Raw genomic sequence first — 16,625 nt, forward strand, 5'->3', positions numbered from 1 at the left:
GAATTTTCATTTCTTTTTTGTTAATTTTTTAAACTCCTGGATTCCTCATATTTTCCACTATCTTCGACCTTCTCCAATAATTAGCAGAAATATTAATAGATACATTTTCAAAAATTACTTCTACATTTCGCGTACACTTACTTGTCCGGCAAGCTTATAGCCAGTATTTCAGCGTTTGCTCCTTTTTCGCTGATAAAAGGGTACTATTTCTTCCACTTGCCTCTACTACCACTACTCATCGTTTTACTCTTCATTGTCTCTGTGACTACTGATTCCGGATTAAGTTTTCCAGTTCCTTTCTTGAGCAAAACATCCAAAAATTTATCCAGAGGTATCAAAGTCTCTGATCTTCAGTAAAAATGAAGCAGGGGACCTAACACCGGAAAAGTGATTCATTAAAAATTCAGAATTGTTGTAGAGATCTGTATGTCCCTAAACCATGGGAATATGACATATCTACTGTGTAACGCACATTTCAAATGTAATTTAATATCTGAAAAAGTGTATTTAGGAACTACCGAGCGAAGAAGTCTAACCTTCTAGGTCTTTCTTTAATGAAACTTCGGTGACAAGTTCAGGTTAATTCAGGTTATCAATAATTCATGTTCAGAGCAAGCGAACTTCTCTTACGCTGATTAAAAATAATTAAAATTAAAAGAACTTGAAGGCAGGTACTAAATGTCTTTTCTGGATTCTCAAGTTTCATTTTCTGATTCATATTTTCGGAACGAAACTATAAACATGGAGTATAAATATATTAGATCCAGATTTACCCAAGGAGCACTATTTTCGTCTAATTACGTCATTTAATTGAGAAATAACAATCATAATTTAGAGAAGTGGAACTGTTTCATGCAAAGCACATTTTATATATCTTGTCGGTGGTAAAAAAGGACTGAAATGCATTGTATTATAAACATCCCTCACTCTAAGAAAATTCTTAGCCTCTGGCTCCACTCTCATGAATGAAAAAATCAATAAATTAAAAAATAAAAATATATTATTACTGGATAATTATACTTAATAACAAAGTTTAAACTGTAGTATCTTTTAAAAATAACAATATTCAAAGTGGATTCTATAAAAATGAAACTGTATAACGTACAAACCATACATACAACTAAGATAATAAAATTAACAAATTATATTTTTAAAATATTATAACAAAGCAATTTTACAGCATCGATCAACGCACCCTTATACGGATATTTGATACAAAAACACATGAAACTAACGCCTTTTCGCCTCTTCTACAGTTTTAATTCATAAAAATACTTAAGGCACATTATAAGGGGTGAATTGACGCATGCTCGACAGACACCCAGGTACTTTACTTAAACTACCACACTAACAAATTTAAAGTGTTAGACATGCGCAAAAAAGTATTAGTACATAACGTTAATAAAATTCACGAAAGTAATGCTTAAAATCCTCAAATACATCAAGGGAAATGTATTTTACAAAAGTTGCCACTGGACGGGTATGAAATGCAGAGTATAAAACTGAGTTAACTCCGCCCTTAATAAATGTACAGATCAAATCATCCTATCAAATCCGAATAAACAAACAGTGTTACGTTCCTTTTCGTACGTCCTAATCATTACAAATAATATTATACAGTCCTAATTCACTGGTGATCCTGGTTCGAAAACCTCAATTATTCATGATGATCACTGGTTCGTCCTGCTGCCTCTCCATTCCACGTTAAGCAGATACGTAGCAAAGGCGTAAACCACAGTGTTAATAATGCCGAATACCTGCAAAGTGAAAAAAAATTACTTAATTGAGCTTTTAATTTAACATTTTAAAGTTGTGAATTATTTTGTAGGTACGTCTAGGGATTTCAGGGATATAGTATAAAGTTTTAAAAATAATAGTGTCCTTAATGATATTTACAAATGTTCAAAATCTGTTACGTTAGTACCTATTTCTTGCGATTTGGAAGGTACTGCTGTTCAAGGCTATACAAGTGATTGTAGAGTTGGCCTTTAAATCCCCTGGTGTTATTGATTTTCTTTATTTTTCGTTAACCTGTTATACGATATGCAGATATTTAATACCTATACAAATGGCGGAAATCGGGTAAAGCCAGGTTCAGGAATTGCTAATTACCAACTAAGTCTCCACAAAAAATTCACTTTACCACGACAACCAATAATCTGCCATTATGTGTTTGGCAAAAAATGTTTGCTGGTTGAATCTATTACTTATACGGATATATGCCAATTGTCCATGGAAAAAAGAGCTTGACAAAGCTCACACCCGTAACCACTATCTCCCAATTCTTTAATTCCACTTGAAATGTATATTAATGGGGATTACTAGGAAACTCTACTCAACAAAAGGCCTCGTTAACTTTTGAAATTTGACTTTAACATTTTTAGGTATTTCCTCAATACCCGTAAAAGAGAGATGGATAAATGTATTTATCAGAACTAACGAGGTATGTTTAATGCTTGTAGAGGGTATACTCATCAGCGCTATAATTTATTTACTTCAAGAGTAATTCGTAATGCTGGGAAATAATTTTACAAAGGTAGATCATTTTTAATTTTATCAGGTTATATCTTACAGCGTAACGGTATAATAACGGTGTAGTTGCACATGTACAAAAATAAATAGCCGGAAAGGAGGCAACTCATTAACTCGGTCTTCTCACATTTAGTTTTGGTTTTTTTTATGAGATTCGGCATTTTTTGGTTGAAAAAATATTACTGGCTCAACAGTTCTGTAAAATCAGGTAGGTACATGCAGGCAAGTGAAAAAATCTCACTTTAAATTATTACCGCGTAAGTACCCACATTAACCACTGTGTGGCTATCTTGCAAGCCAGACTTGCATCCGATGGATTACTTTTTTGAGATCGCTTGGCGAAAATGGATTATTAAAATTGATTACTCTATAATCTTGGATAATAATCATTATCTGGCGTAACATAAGCCCAAACTTAAACTAGCTTATGTGCTTTGCATTAGTGAACATAAACAACACAATGGATACCTTACTTTTGATGAAGCTGACATGACTTGATTTATTGGACCATCCAGTAAAAGCAGATTAATTCAATACGATTTCAAAGAACTCGTTGCAATTAGAACCAAAACAACAAATTTTACAGTTAATAGGTAACGACCGACCATAAATATCACATTGCGTATAGTCCAGCTTTCCTACACCACTGAACTTAATTAATACCGTTATCTCTGTATTATCAACCTCCGTGCTACGTTTATATACTCGCCATGGACAAGTACATATATTTTCCGTGTTAGAAGTAAAATGGTTCTACGAAAATAGCATTGATGATGTAACACCCATCTCAAAAGAATGCATAAAATGATCTAAGCCACTTCGTTCTGGCAGTCGCAGGCGTCAGATGGCCTTAAATGTAAATATGTTACACCTAACTGTTGTTAATCGGGGACTGATCTAACTGGACTGATCGCTTAATAAATAAACTACATGTTCGTTCTGATTACAGGCAGGTTGTTACGGTATTTGAGCCATATTCTTCATATTGAAGCTAAGTAGCTTATAAGTGCATGAAATCACCGACGAACACACCAGCGCCATGAGGTAATAATTATTGTTGCACGCGCATATGCATACATATGCAATTCGTCATCAGAACTTAATTTATATTCATACAGTGTGGCTAGTCTAATGTTTTGTCTCCTTTCTCTTATTGGAATGTCGTTTGATCATTTCACACTAAGATATTGTAATATTTACATATAACCTTCTTTAGATGCATGAACAAAGCGTACGTACCCCAGCCGTAATTTGAGCCCCCCGTCTAGGATGGCCTGGATGGAGTGACGAAGACACGATCAACTGAAGAATAAATGCGATGAAGTAGAATACTGTGCAGATACCCGTATTAACTAGTTCCTAAACAAGAAAAAATCATATATTGGATTACATATACGCGTTACAACCTGGTGCGAATATTTAGAGGTGAAACTGCTCGATTTACATGCGCTTAATAAACGCGGTATGCCAGCAGTTGTTAATTGCTAAGACTAAAATTCATACTTACAGTCAATATCCAATTAATGGGGAACGTGAGGGCTTCTCTGATGCCCAACAAATAGATGAAGATCCAGATTATCGTCCCGATAAAGCTGACGGTGACGACGAACAAGAAGAAATGCGAACCTCCATAATATGCTGGAGAACCTAAAGCCATGCAGAAGATGCCCAAAACCTGCAAGAACAGCCTGTTTACTAATTGTTTTGTATTTGTAGGAAATGAGGGTCTCATAGTTAATGTGACCACGCTGTTACAGTGGTGTCGGGACCTTGATATGTATTGAGAGGGGCATATTTCCTATGCGTGAGCGGTAAAGTGGCCTTAATAGCCGCATTTGCGGCCTGGAAACAGCACATTAGCCAATGGGCTTAAAAATGTAATTAATGTCGCGTTGCAATATTCTCTGGCAATTAAACTCTGCAACTTTAATTTCGAAGTCTAATAATACAGAAAATTTCACGTTTGTATTACTTAGGAATATAATACCGTTTAGTAAAATATGTTTTCCGTTACAGTCATCTGGCATTCAGAACTAAAATACTAGATGGTACTATAAATAATTCTATACTAAAAATGCGAGCAATGGAGCTTTTAATTCCACTGGTCTCTCGTTTTTCGAAAAAAAAACTTTAAAATAGATCACTTGGCACTGGCTCAAGGAATCAGGCCAAGCAATAAAATCAAAATGTAAATAGAACAGGAAGTAATTGATAATGATCACGGTGGTCTATCTACTCACTTATGGGAATTCCAAGGAATATTCAAATTCTAGAATATTTCGAAATATCAGTTAATTTTCAAAATGATAAATATCTAAGTAGATTGCTATAAATTTGCTAAAGAACAGTGTCTGGAACTTATATGTTAAACAATTCTGAAGTTTTTGTCGTAGAAAGTGTAAAAAACTCTGAAACTGCAATAATCTTTCCAGCGAAATATCTCAAAAACGGTTGAAAATGAACGTGGTTTCTTAATATTCACTGTCTCCAGAGGTTTTAGGGACAAAAAAAGTTCAGTCACCTCCTCATGATTGACTTAGTTACGTTAGTACGTAACTGCATCCATGAAAATTCTTCAGGAGCTCTTTGAGGAGATTCTATCCTCAAAGAGCCTCAATAAACTAGTGTAGTAAAAATTCATAGTAAATCCTCTAAAGCCTTTAGAAAGCTCAAAAACTCTGGAGTGGGAAGTCTAGATCGTTAAATCATTATCAATATCTCAGACATTCTTTTGGGAATATTGGGAATATCTCTATCTTGAAGTTCTAACCCAAAGTAACCAAAAATAGTTAAAAGAAAACGTATGTTTTCATCAAGTCACGAGCGAATCTGAACAGGGAAGAGCCACTTCAGTAGAACCGCAATACCAACCATATCTTGGTTAAAGTCAAGGCTCTTTACATTAAAAGAAGAAAGTTTGGTGGTATAAAAATGAAATTTCCTTCACGAAGGTTGCGTGACGAGATTTATAAACACCGTTAAAAGTTCAGCGACTTTTACTATTTGGGCAGGTACCTGCAGCTCTGTCTTCTATTCGTTTATATATCGTCTATATAGAATTATACTGTCGTAAGTGTCAAAATTTTGAAAACTGATATTTCTTTTTTTCTTGAAGAGTTTAACACTAAAGCTTCATAAAAAATATCGTATGTAATAAGTTTTTTCTTTGTTAATGTAAAAAATTTGGAATTACGTAGTCGTTAAATAATAATAATAATCGTAATAGTACAGTTAAATATTTGGACCTCATTGTTTCTGATACAGGTTAAATGTACATACGACAGTATAATTCTATATAGACGATATGTATTTACTTTCGGTTTACAAAATGAAGAGTACCGTTTAATACTCATCGTTTGTTCGAGCAGTCTACGCTTGTCTGCAGGTGAATTGGAACAATAATGCACATAATGTAACCTATTGAACTAGATTCAGTTTAGTCAAATGTAATAGTAAATTTCGAGTTAGTACTCAACATAGCAGACTTATGCGGCTTTCTTTGATCTTGGGCACTTGAAGAATATTCAGTATGTCTTATGAGGAAGGACTTCTAATCAAATAAGACTTTCGCTGAAATATGTTATAAAATGTTATCAAAATTGGATGTTATTAAAACATTATATTTTGCGACATAACAATAACATATTTTTGAACATGCAGTCATTTAACACATCAGTGAGATACCTACAGTCAGAATTAAGAATCCTGATCCTTGGCCCCTTACTCAATGAAAACACAATTTAAGAAAATGATGTGTAATTACGACTTATCTAAGTAATTACGCCCCGTGACTAATTGATGTTACAAGGTGATGAACTGTGGAAATTGCTCGAGTACAATTGCAGTATAATTTTCTTATTATCTGTAACCGAGATGATGGATTTTAAGCTCAAAACTCGGTTTCGAGGTTTAAAACTTGTTAAAATTAAGATGAGTTTTGCATCCAATAAACTTTTTATTGACTTAACTGGTATGGAAATTTACATAAGTATCTGATGAAGCGATCCGATGGTATTTGAGAGGCTAAAATTAGAACTGGAATGGAAGGAACTGTATTTCAAAGAGGAACTGACTAAACAGGTATTTTTGAAAATCTTGCTGTGATATTAGCTTCAAAGGAACGTTACCACATTCCTTCCTTTGAACGTATCTACCTTCAATGTTTGCTATGTAAAAATAGGTAATTGCGACATGCAATGCCAAGATAAGTACTGTATTGTAAACACACGAGGTAAATCGGTGTCCTTATATCTGTTTGCATGCCTGAAATTATTGTTTCTTTCCAAATGTATGTTCCTCCCTAATTTGCATTGAAACCTTCTATTATTCATTACTAACTACGACAAATAGTTTCGCCATCTTAATGAAAAATAAATGGGATACAAAGTTGACGAGGAAAGACCATCACTGAATTAAATATTAAGCCATTTCTTAGAATCATCGAATCGATGCTATGAAATTTTAATCACGATTATAGTGTCATTATTTCAAGGCAATGCGGTCGGTAAGGAATTTCTTATAAAACAACTTCATCGTTTTATCAAGGTACTCATAAACTGCTACATAAACAGCTTGAGTTGATATCAAATGTGTCTCAATCTTAATGCACAGCATTAAGGCTTTGACAAATGGGTTCGAATATTCAAGGAAATAATGCAAAATAGATAGTTTTTTTTATTAAATGATAGTTATTGGCTTTACACAAACACATAATTTTTTCTCTGGTTGCGATCTATCGGTCCATTTCTCTCTAATGCAAAATATGCGATTGACCGAAAATTGGCGATAACACAAAACAGAATGCAGTAAAGTCGAAGAAAAACTGAAGTTAAATAGGAGTCATATAGTGTCAGTGTGAATAATGAGCGATCTGCGCGGTATAAAATTTTTATTCCCGCTGCCATTACCATGGCAACCCGTAACGTTGCGACCTCTGTTGGCGTTGGCTTCCGCTTAATTTAAGTGAGTTTATTGTAAATGTATAAAATCTAGTAGTGGTGATAATCGTATATTGCACACTGTGGTTATGAAGTACTTATGACCTTAGCGATTTAAATGTCCCAGTGAGGTGCACTCCGAGATCTCTCCTCTCGCCCTCCCCTTCGTAAATTTTCAAGAAAAAGTAAAACCTTATTTACCTTAATTGAGGTCGTGGGGTTTTGGAAATGCAGCTTAAGATACGTTTAAGATTTCGCGCTATTAGAGCTAGCCTAAGACCATAGTAATAGTAGGAGAGCTATCCTTTCTACCAATGCAGCAACAACCGACATAACAATTCCTTGTTTCTTAATTTCTCAACAATCGACAGAACAAAGATTTTTTCGATGAACCAGAACCCGTAGGCCTGCCACACACCCACTTTTCTGCATTGCTATTTATGTTATTCTGATTGAAACATCCGTGGGTGTGAGGCAAAAGCGAATCGTGTACATAAAAGGATAATTCACGTGTTACGTCAGTTTCCTCAATGGGCTTACGTGGTCATCGAGCAAATATTGTTGGAAATATCAAAGAAAATGTTTGATACACATTTTCAGATTTTGTCCCTATGTCAAAGGTGTATGACCTCGTTAATGGAAACTCATTATGCTGCAGGTGCGGCCTCTTAACGTGTGTGTTACTGTATACCAGAGTCGTGTAGACCTAAAGAGGATTTGTCGGAAGTGACGTTTACTGTATTTAGAGGGAGAGCGCATCCAAAGGAAGTGGATCCAATAAGGGGAATTCCGTTTTTGTTTGACCCACACATATACAGAGTGTCTCAGTTTTAACCTGTATCTTTTCAGCTGGTTGTAGAAAGTCGCAAAATAAGACGACAATGTAAGTAAACATTTAAAAAAAACGCATATTAAAAAATATACAGAGTGTTGAAGTTTAATTTCTTGAGGTATTTAGTTTAGGTCTCGCATTTTCTCTTAAAAGTTCACATCAACTGGCGTCCAAAGCCAATTCGAAAATCTACAACGTTACTTCATTGTTCAAACAGTGTCAATAATAAAATCATTTCTGAATTTTTATTGATGTGGTTCCCAGGAGGAAATCTAGTCACGTAGACAGGTTATGAAGTAATTCAATTTTATCAATTAATGTTAAAGCACAATAAGGTGCTTAAATATTTTATCAAAATGATCATAGGTGTTGTCATTTAAGTACTTCAAAAACTAATCTTAAGTGGTTTTGCAAACGTTCATTTAAGGTATTTTTGTCCAACTCAAAAATATCCATTATGTTGTTATCTGAATTCTGACGTAGTTGTTAGACAACACGTAAATAAAAATATTCCTACTTTGGATAAAGAATCGGGATTTCACTCATTCCAAGATCACAATTTGCATTTATAGGAATGGAAGTAAAGATTTATTATTGTTTGTTGAAATTGTACAGGATGAGGTTTTTTCAATGATTAGTGAAGGGATCTCGGAAACTCGCAGAGTTATGAAGTCTATTAAATGGGAAAAGAATTGTAGCTTTAGGGGACCAATTTAAAGCCACTTTTGGTATCTTGAAAAATCCATGGCTTACTAGATATTAAGCAAAAACCAAATTTTGTCGATTTCTTTTTTCTGACAGTTGTCATTTTTGAGATATGGCATAAATTCACTTTGTTTTTTGAATGGAAAGCAAAGTAGGATATGGCTTATTTAAAAAGATATTTTTTCAAACTTTAAAATGATGCCAGTAAGTAGACAGTTAATTCTCAAAATGGCGGATTCATAGCCTATTTTAATTCGATATTTCCGATTAGATATATGTGATAACTTTAAGATAGTTGGCCATGAAATCGTTCATATTGATTTATTATTTGTTTGACACTGACAGATCGATTATTTTAATCAAGTATAAATTTAAGTTTTTAAATTGCTAAAGATAGGTACCTCCTTTTTTTCAAGGAGACATCCTGATTGAACGTGTAGATAACTTTACTTCACCATCCCTCATCAGCAGGATGTTGGAATGCAAAACAAAGTGGGGCCGCTGCAACAATGCCATTTCTGCGATGGTCAGAAGGGTCAGAAAGAGAATGCATGGAGTGTGCCACTCAAGAGGGACAACAACCCGGGCCTTAATCAAAGAAACAAATGTGCTACGCAATGGGGGTGCAATAATCCTGACTCCTTTGAGACAACGAAAAAAGATGACTACAACAAATAAACGGGACCAGAACAAGGCAACAGCCAAATTTCTAAGCTTCATTGACACTCACACTTTACCTTCCGGGGACAGTTTCGGATCGGTACAGGGTGAAGGAATGAAAACCCGAGGTTTTTAGTGGGAAATCGCCCCGGAGAAACCCACACTATCCGATTGCCAGGACACCAGACCCTCTTTAGAAGATATTCCTTGAGGCAAAAAAGGTACCTCACTTCAAGTAGGAAATATACCTTAAGAAAACTAAAGGTAAATTACCCTTAACTTCAAGTACAGTTGTTAAACTATGGTTCGATGAAAATGACAATTATTACTATTTTAAAAGTTTTCTACAATACCGACTCTATCTACATGCTACAATGGAAACTACAACTGGTTCTGGCGTTTTTGATCGAAATTAGTATTCTGATATAATGGATTCATTGTTAACCATCTGCTAATGTTTTGGTTGATACTGAAGAAAATATAGACGAACAAGGATTCGATTCACGTGTTACTTGGTAGTTGGTTAGTTGAATTCAGTTCAGGTTTTAATAACCGATTCAGAGGCGTTAGTGACTCGATTCAGGTATTAGTGATGAAGATGCGAAAGGCTAACATTTATTTTTCATAGAAACCAAAAATCACAATGTTTTTCAAGACTGATTAGCTCTCACATAAAAATAGAAAACGATAATGGACTCAAAGTCAATTAAAGTGTCAGAATACCTACTTAAAATGAAAACATTTCGAACGAAAACGTGGCAATTAATTAATATTTTAGATTAACTAAATATTTATATGATTCACTAAGTAAAAAGAGATAGACGAAAATAAATTCGATGAAAAAAAATCGAAATAACCGAATAACCCTGAACACAGTCAAACTACTTCCTTGAATGAACACCTTTTCCTCCATTTAACTAAGTCTGTATTTGTTACCGTTTACGGGATCCCCACGCTGGACATACTTATCTTGGACACACTGTATAGGTATGTGACCAGTTAGGAAATGCATTGGTTTATGACCGCCGCAATATGACACAAAATAGTGTTTCCTATCGAGTGCAATGAGAATATTCAAGTACATTGAAGCATGAGAAAAAAGTTATAAACCACACGATGGTCAAGCGTTTAGCCCGAGGTCTTTTTCATTGTTTCTTTCCACCTGGTGCAATTAATTGCAAACAATAGAGATGCCACATCACTTTTCATTTTAACGTTATTTCTGTCGTATGTATGATGCAGACGTTATTGGTAAAACGCTGAGACTGCTAGAACACGAGTTAGTTTGCCCAAGCTTTCAATATCCCCCGGTATAGATGCAGGTACATACACGCCGTATTGCAAGGTGTACAAACACAAATTAGTCTCCTCGACTTGCTACTGATAATTGCATTTACTTCGGTAAACACAGTTTCAATGTTATGTGGTAAACAGATTGTATAATAAGGTCACACTCATTAGATCGCCGCCTATTTTAGTACCACCAGCGCCAATGATAAATTGTCCAAAAGTACTGATTTCATACTTACAAATTCGGCTATCTTGAGCAATCCAGGCGTAGTCTTGAAGTAATCCAAGTTAATTTTAATCCAGGCCAGGGGCTGATCGTTGCCCCCTTGGGGCTTATTTGGCGCGGCATTGTTGTTGGGCGCTTCTTGCACGTTCACCACGGTTTCGGTCATCATTAGATTCCGTTTCGTGAATTTTGGACTGAAATTCAAAAATGTTGGCTGCGATACGGTGAATTAACGGAACACCTGTTATGTGTTACCCGAGCGCGCCGACACGGCAATTTCTAGTTAAGAACGAGTTGAAAATGCCGCAGCCTGTTCGGGCTCAGCAAAAGGTGAAACTGCTGCTACGGAGAAGGCCACCAAGTGTCGGCATCGCGATGGGTATCAACTTCGTCGTAGTGGGCAGCAGGACCACACTTTGCAGGACTAGACCGTCGCAGAGGAAATGAGGACGATCAAGCCCCCATTTTCGATGAGCTTGATTTTTTCATCAATGGAAATGGAGAGATGGAATTCATTGGAGATTTGTTAAACGTAGAATCGGAATCAGTAAGCTGCTAATTAGCCAATGCCCAGGGTTGCGCTTGTAGATTTGACCATTTTTGATGATAGGAAATTGTACTTATTAAGAATAGGATTTGCGGAGTTAGAGACAGCTGATTGCTTTGGCAGTCAAAACCGCTACTCTGTATAATGACTACATATAAGTTGCTAATCCGCATTGATTGCTTTACTACATATACTGCCACAAGGCAAATGAGCTATCAGTAAAAAATAAACAGTAAATACACTATATTTATACTAGATAGACGATTTACTTAATTTATTTAAGTAATTAGTTTATTAAATCTCTGTAAACATACATATTCCCTTTGTCCCAAAATAAGGTATACTCTGTGCAAAAATCGAGAATTATTGATATTGCTTAAAAAGAGGCAGTTTCGATTATTTATTTCTCATTTATAAATCAAATTATATAGAAAAACAAAAGCTAAGCATTTTTTTATACGGTATGATTTTTTAAAATTATAGTTCAAAATTTCTCAGAAGTTAATCCAATTTTGAATGTATCCGCTAATACTATAGAAGTTGATTTTTTACCATGGAAACTGAGTTGTTGCCCAGAAGAAATATCAAATAAAAATTTGGCGAAAGATGAAAGAAATGGTGTTATACAAAGTTTGCTAAAAAACGCGGTACGTTAAATAAAATTGCGAAGAAATTTGACGTTACACGTCTAACCATATCAAAAATGTGGCAAAAAGCAAAACAGCAATATTCTAATGGTAAAATATCTGCAAATGTTTCGTCATATAAAAAGAATTGTGGTTTAAAATGCAAACATTTTTCGGAAAACACGAAAAACATCAAAACCGTGCTTTTGAATTAGAGGGGCACTTTTCGCAGCATAGAATGAGCAATAGAGATACCAAGATTAGCTTTATTCGAAGATTTAAAGAGGTAATGATTTTAAAAGTATTTCATTGATAGTCAAACCTTTCTTGACTGATCAAAATAAACTTGCTCACTTAGAATATTGCATTTCGATGATTAAACTCAATGGATATTTTGAAACCTTTTTTGACCATGCTAATATAGATGAAAAATAGTTTTATCTCATCCAAGAAAAACGTTCCTATTAGTCAGTCTGTATGGAGAATTACATGAAAGAAGTTTTAAAAGTAAGCGATTCATAATAAGTGATGTTCATGGCTGTCGTGGCAAGACGTTGATACAATATCCATAGAAAATAATATTTTGACAGAAAATTGGGAATTTGGCCGTTCGTTTTTACTAAAGAAGCAAACCGAAAGTGTAAAAACCGTCCAAATGGCACTCTTGTCATTAAAAATATTGAATGTGTCAATACTGCGAAATGCAAAAAAATTATTTTGAAAAATGTTATATCTGCAATTAAAATCAAGTTTCCGACATCTGAGTGAAAAAAAAGACAAGTTATATGCAGCAAGATAATACTAAACCTCATTCGTATAATAGTGGTCAAGAAGTTCTTCCTGAAGGATCTAGGAATGATTGGAATATTAGAATCAGATTTCAACAACCAAATAGTCCAGATTTGAATCTTTTAAATCTTGTTTTTCTTTTTTAACTCAATTCAATCGCTTCAATATGAATTATCTCTGAAAAACAGTGAAAAGTTGATTAATTGTGTGCAACTGGTGTTCGATTCATTAGGAAAAGATAAACTGAAAAATATTTTCCTAACTTTACAAGGTTGTATGGAACAAATTATGACGATTGGAGGTGGAAACAATTATTCAATTCCTCATATGAGCAAACTTCACTGTGAAGACACGGTTTTTATATCGTCATATAGCGCTGATAATGTTTTGGTAGACGTCCAAAATGTTGTCAGTAATGTTATTATAATAATTAGTCTAATTTAAAAAATAATTTTAATTGGTTCATAATTCTTTCAAAACTCTAAAGTTGTTTGTTTAGACTTTTGTATATCTTATTTCAGGACAAATTTGAATCTGAAATGCATACCTTATTTTGGGACAGAGGGAGTAATATATGTATGCAGGGTGTCCGTAAGAGTCATATGTTAGTACTTAATATAAAAAGAATTTTAGCGGCCCTCGTTACCAAATTATGCGCTCTCAAAGTAAGAAATAAAAAAAGTTTTTTGCTATAATTTTCAAACAATTTTCATGGTAACAATGAAAGTTGGGCAGTTTAAATAACACACAGTTATGCTTATTATCATATGTAAACAGAGTTTTCATATGTCTTTCTTATGCAGGGGAAGTCAAAATTTCTCATTTAAACTCATTCATTTTTTTAATGAGTTGATGAAATCAGTATTTTTTTATAATTTTATTTTTTCATAACGTTTCTACAATACAAAAAACGTATACCTCACTAATCGATATCTTATATCGCTTTTGAGAAAATCTCATTTTATTATCAACATACACCATACATGTCAACAATTTGAAAAATAATATAGAAATTTATTATAAAAATGGTATATATTACAGCTAAAATTATCAATATATGTGAAATATGAGCACTTTGGACTGCAAGACAGCAGCTTAAACAGCATTACTTTCTGCAAGTCCGAACATTAGATGCATATCTGCGTACTTCTCGTTGCTAAACTCCATGATATTATTAACTAACTAATGTTGATAACATTGAATATTGACATGAACATTTTTGATAACTTTAATACATACCATTTTTATAATAAACTCCGATTTTATTTGATTTCAAATTGTTGGTACATATGGTGCATGTTGATGATAAAATTTCATTTTCTCTAAAACGATATAAGATGTCGATTAAAGCAAGGTATGTATGTCTTTTTTGTAGGAAAATTATGATGTGTGTGAATGAGTTTAAATGAGAAATTTTGATTTTCCTTCTATGAGGAAGACATAAAACACCTGTATACATATGAAAATAAGCACGATTGTGAGTTTTTTAAACCGTTCAACTTTCATTGTTACTATGAAAATTGTTTGAAATTTACAGCAAAAATACTTTTTTCAACTTCTTATTTTAAGAACGAATAACTTGGTAACGAGGGACGCTAAGATTTTTTAAAATATGAAGTACTAACATTATTTTAACCTTCTCTACAACCCCTAGAATTTACGATATGACCTTTCCGGACATCCTGTACTTATACAGGGTATCCCAAAAACTATAGAATAAAGAGTAATTGTAGATTCCTGCCATCAAAATATTAAGATCCAGCGCGATTGTTTTATTCCGAATGATGATATTAACAAAGATACAGGGTGTTAAACTTAAATTTTTTTTGTTTGTATTTCATATCTTCACAATCTTTTGACCTATGGTAGTGAAATTTGGTATATAGGGGTTTTCGGACGTGGGAAATAAACTAATGCTGTTGGTTTTATTATAGCTAATGAGGGGCGTCACTTGAAACCGTCTTGTATAGTTAAAAGGGTTTTAATTTTTTCTATACAGTTCCAGTTGCCCTATTAATAAAAAATATGATTCTATTTAATATTCTAGATATATACCTATATACGAGGAAGAGTCAAATGAAAATCTTAAAAGTGCTCCAAAAATAATCACATATGGAATTACATGTTATAAATTGGTAGAAATATTATTTTTGAGTTGTAGAAGGCCTGGAAAGAATCATAACACAGCAACAAATAGAGTTGTTGATAAAATGGCATCTCCACTAGAGTATTACACTAGGGAGGAACAGTGTTCTGTTATTCGTTTTTTGCGAAGTGAAAGGGTGAAACCTATTAATATTCACCGTAGAATGAAGTTACAATATGGAAATTTATGTCTATCGCTCCAGCAAGAGTATGAATGGAGCAACAAATTCAAAAACGGGGTGATTTCCGTAGCTGATTTTGACTGACCTGGTCAAGCAAATCGTGTTGTTACGTCTGAGTCGATTTCAGTAATTGAAATGTTAGTGAAAGAAAATTGTCGTGTTATTCTTGATGAAATCGTTAAAATTTTACACATGAGCCATGGTTCCGTACATCAAATTATGCATGACATTTTCAAGTTCCATAAAGTGTCAGCAAGGTGGGTCCCAAAGCAATTGATCCCAGAATTGAAACAATAACGTGTTGAAACTTGTGAGAAACTCTTACATCGGTATGAAATGAAGAAGAATTGGTATAAAAAGAAGAAGATGCCTTTCTCGCAAGGATTGTCACTGGAGATGAGCCCTGGGTCCATTATTATCAACCTGAAACCAAACGAGAAAGTCAAGAATGGCGTCATGAATCTTCACCAAAATCGAATAAATTTCGCACCCAGCCTTCGACAGGAAAGGTTATGTTGACACTGTTTTGGGATGCTAAAAAAGTAATTTTAGAAGACTACACGCCTAATAGTTACAGTTACTAGTGCTATATATTAAGAATTTTTGAAGAACTGTCTCAAGCCTGCTATCAGAACAAAAAGACGAGGATCTCTAAGTAATGGCGTCCTGCAGCACAACAATGCGCATCACGTTCGGTCCATACAACGGCAGTTATCCAAGATTTTAAGTTTGAATGTCTACTACATATTCCATATTCGCCTGACCTCGCCCCAAGTGATTATCACCTTTTTGGTCCTCTTAAAGAGGTTTTAGGTGGGAAGAAATTTCAGACTAATGAAGTGATTCAGGTGGTGCATGAGTGGCTGTGCACACTACTAAAAGATTTTTTTTTCCTTGGGTATTCAAGCACTTCCAAAACGATGGAAGAGGTGTATTGAACATAATGGGGACTATGTTGAAAAATTACATATCCGTATTTGACATTGTTTCAGTAAATTAAATTTAATAACGTTTTTAAGGATTTCATTTGACTGATATATACAGGGTGTCCCTAAAGTCGAGGTCAATCGTACGGGAAGTGAATGGGAAAGCAAAAACAAGAAAAAAAGTTCATAGAAACATAGATCCAAAAGTTCTTTGTTTTTGAGATACCG

At 34.2% G+C, this 16,625-nt stretch overlaps 1 protein-coding gene across 2 annotated transcripts; it reads right to left on the reverse strand.

The window, feature by feature from the left end:
- Positions 1-982: 982 nt before the first annotated feature.
- LOC136409818 (CKLF-like MARVEL transmembrane domain-containing protein 4) lies at positions 983-11,574 on the reverse strand. Of its 2 annotated transcripts, XM_066391619.1 has the most exons (5): positions 11,438-11,574; positions 11,196-11,376; positions 4,040-4,207; positions 3,772-3,891; positions 983-1,757 (listed from the first exon to the last, which is right to left on the reverse strand). In XM_066391619.1, the coding sequence occupies exons 2-5, from the start codon at positions 11,349-11,351 to the stop codon at positions 1,671-1,673; spliced, it is 531 nt and encodes a 176-aa protein (XP_066247716.1). In that variant the 5' UTR covers positions 11,352-11,376; positions 11,438-11,574; the 3' UTR covers positions 983-1,670. The 2 variants fall into 2 exon arrangements, with proteins under 2 accessions (XP_066247716.1, XP_066247715.1); XM_066391618.1 differs by having other exon boundaries at positions 11,196-11,523.
- Between the last annotated feature and the right edge of the window lie 5,051 nt (positions 11,575-16,625).

The sequence above is a fragment of the Euwallacea similis genome, chromosome 7, assembly GCF_039881205.1.
Source record: "Euwallacea similis isolate ESF13 chromosome 7, ESF131.1, whole genome shotgun sequence".
NCBI classification, from domain to species: domain Eukaryota; kingdom Metazoa; phylum Arthropoda; class Insecta; order Coleoptera; family Curculionidae; genus Euwallacea; species Euwallacea similis.

Coding starts and splice junctions, on each gene's coding strand:
- LOC136409818 (XM_066391619.1), bottom strand. CDS start 11,351: ATGATGACCGAAACCGTGGTGAACGTGCAAGAAGCGCCCAACAACAAT. Junction 4,208..11,195: donor TGCTCAAGATAGCCGAATTT/GTAAGTATGAAA, acceptor CTGTTCTTGCAG/GTTTTGGGCATCTTCTGCAT. Junction 1,758..3,771: donor GGGCTCAAATTACGGCTGGG/GTACGTACGCTT, acceptor TTCACTTTGCAG/GTATTCGGCATTATTAACAC.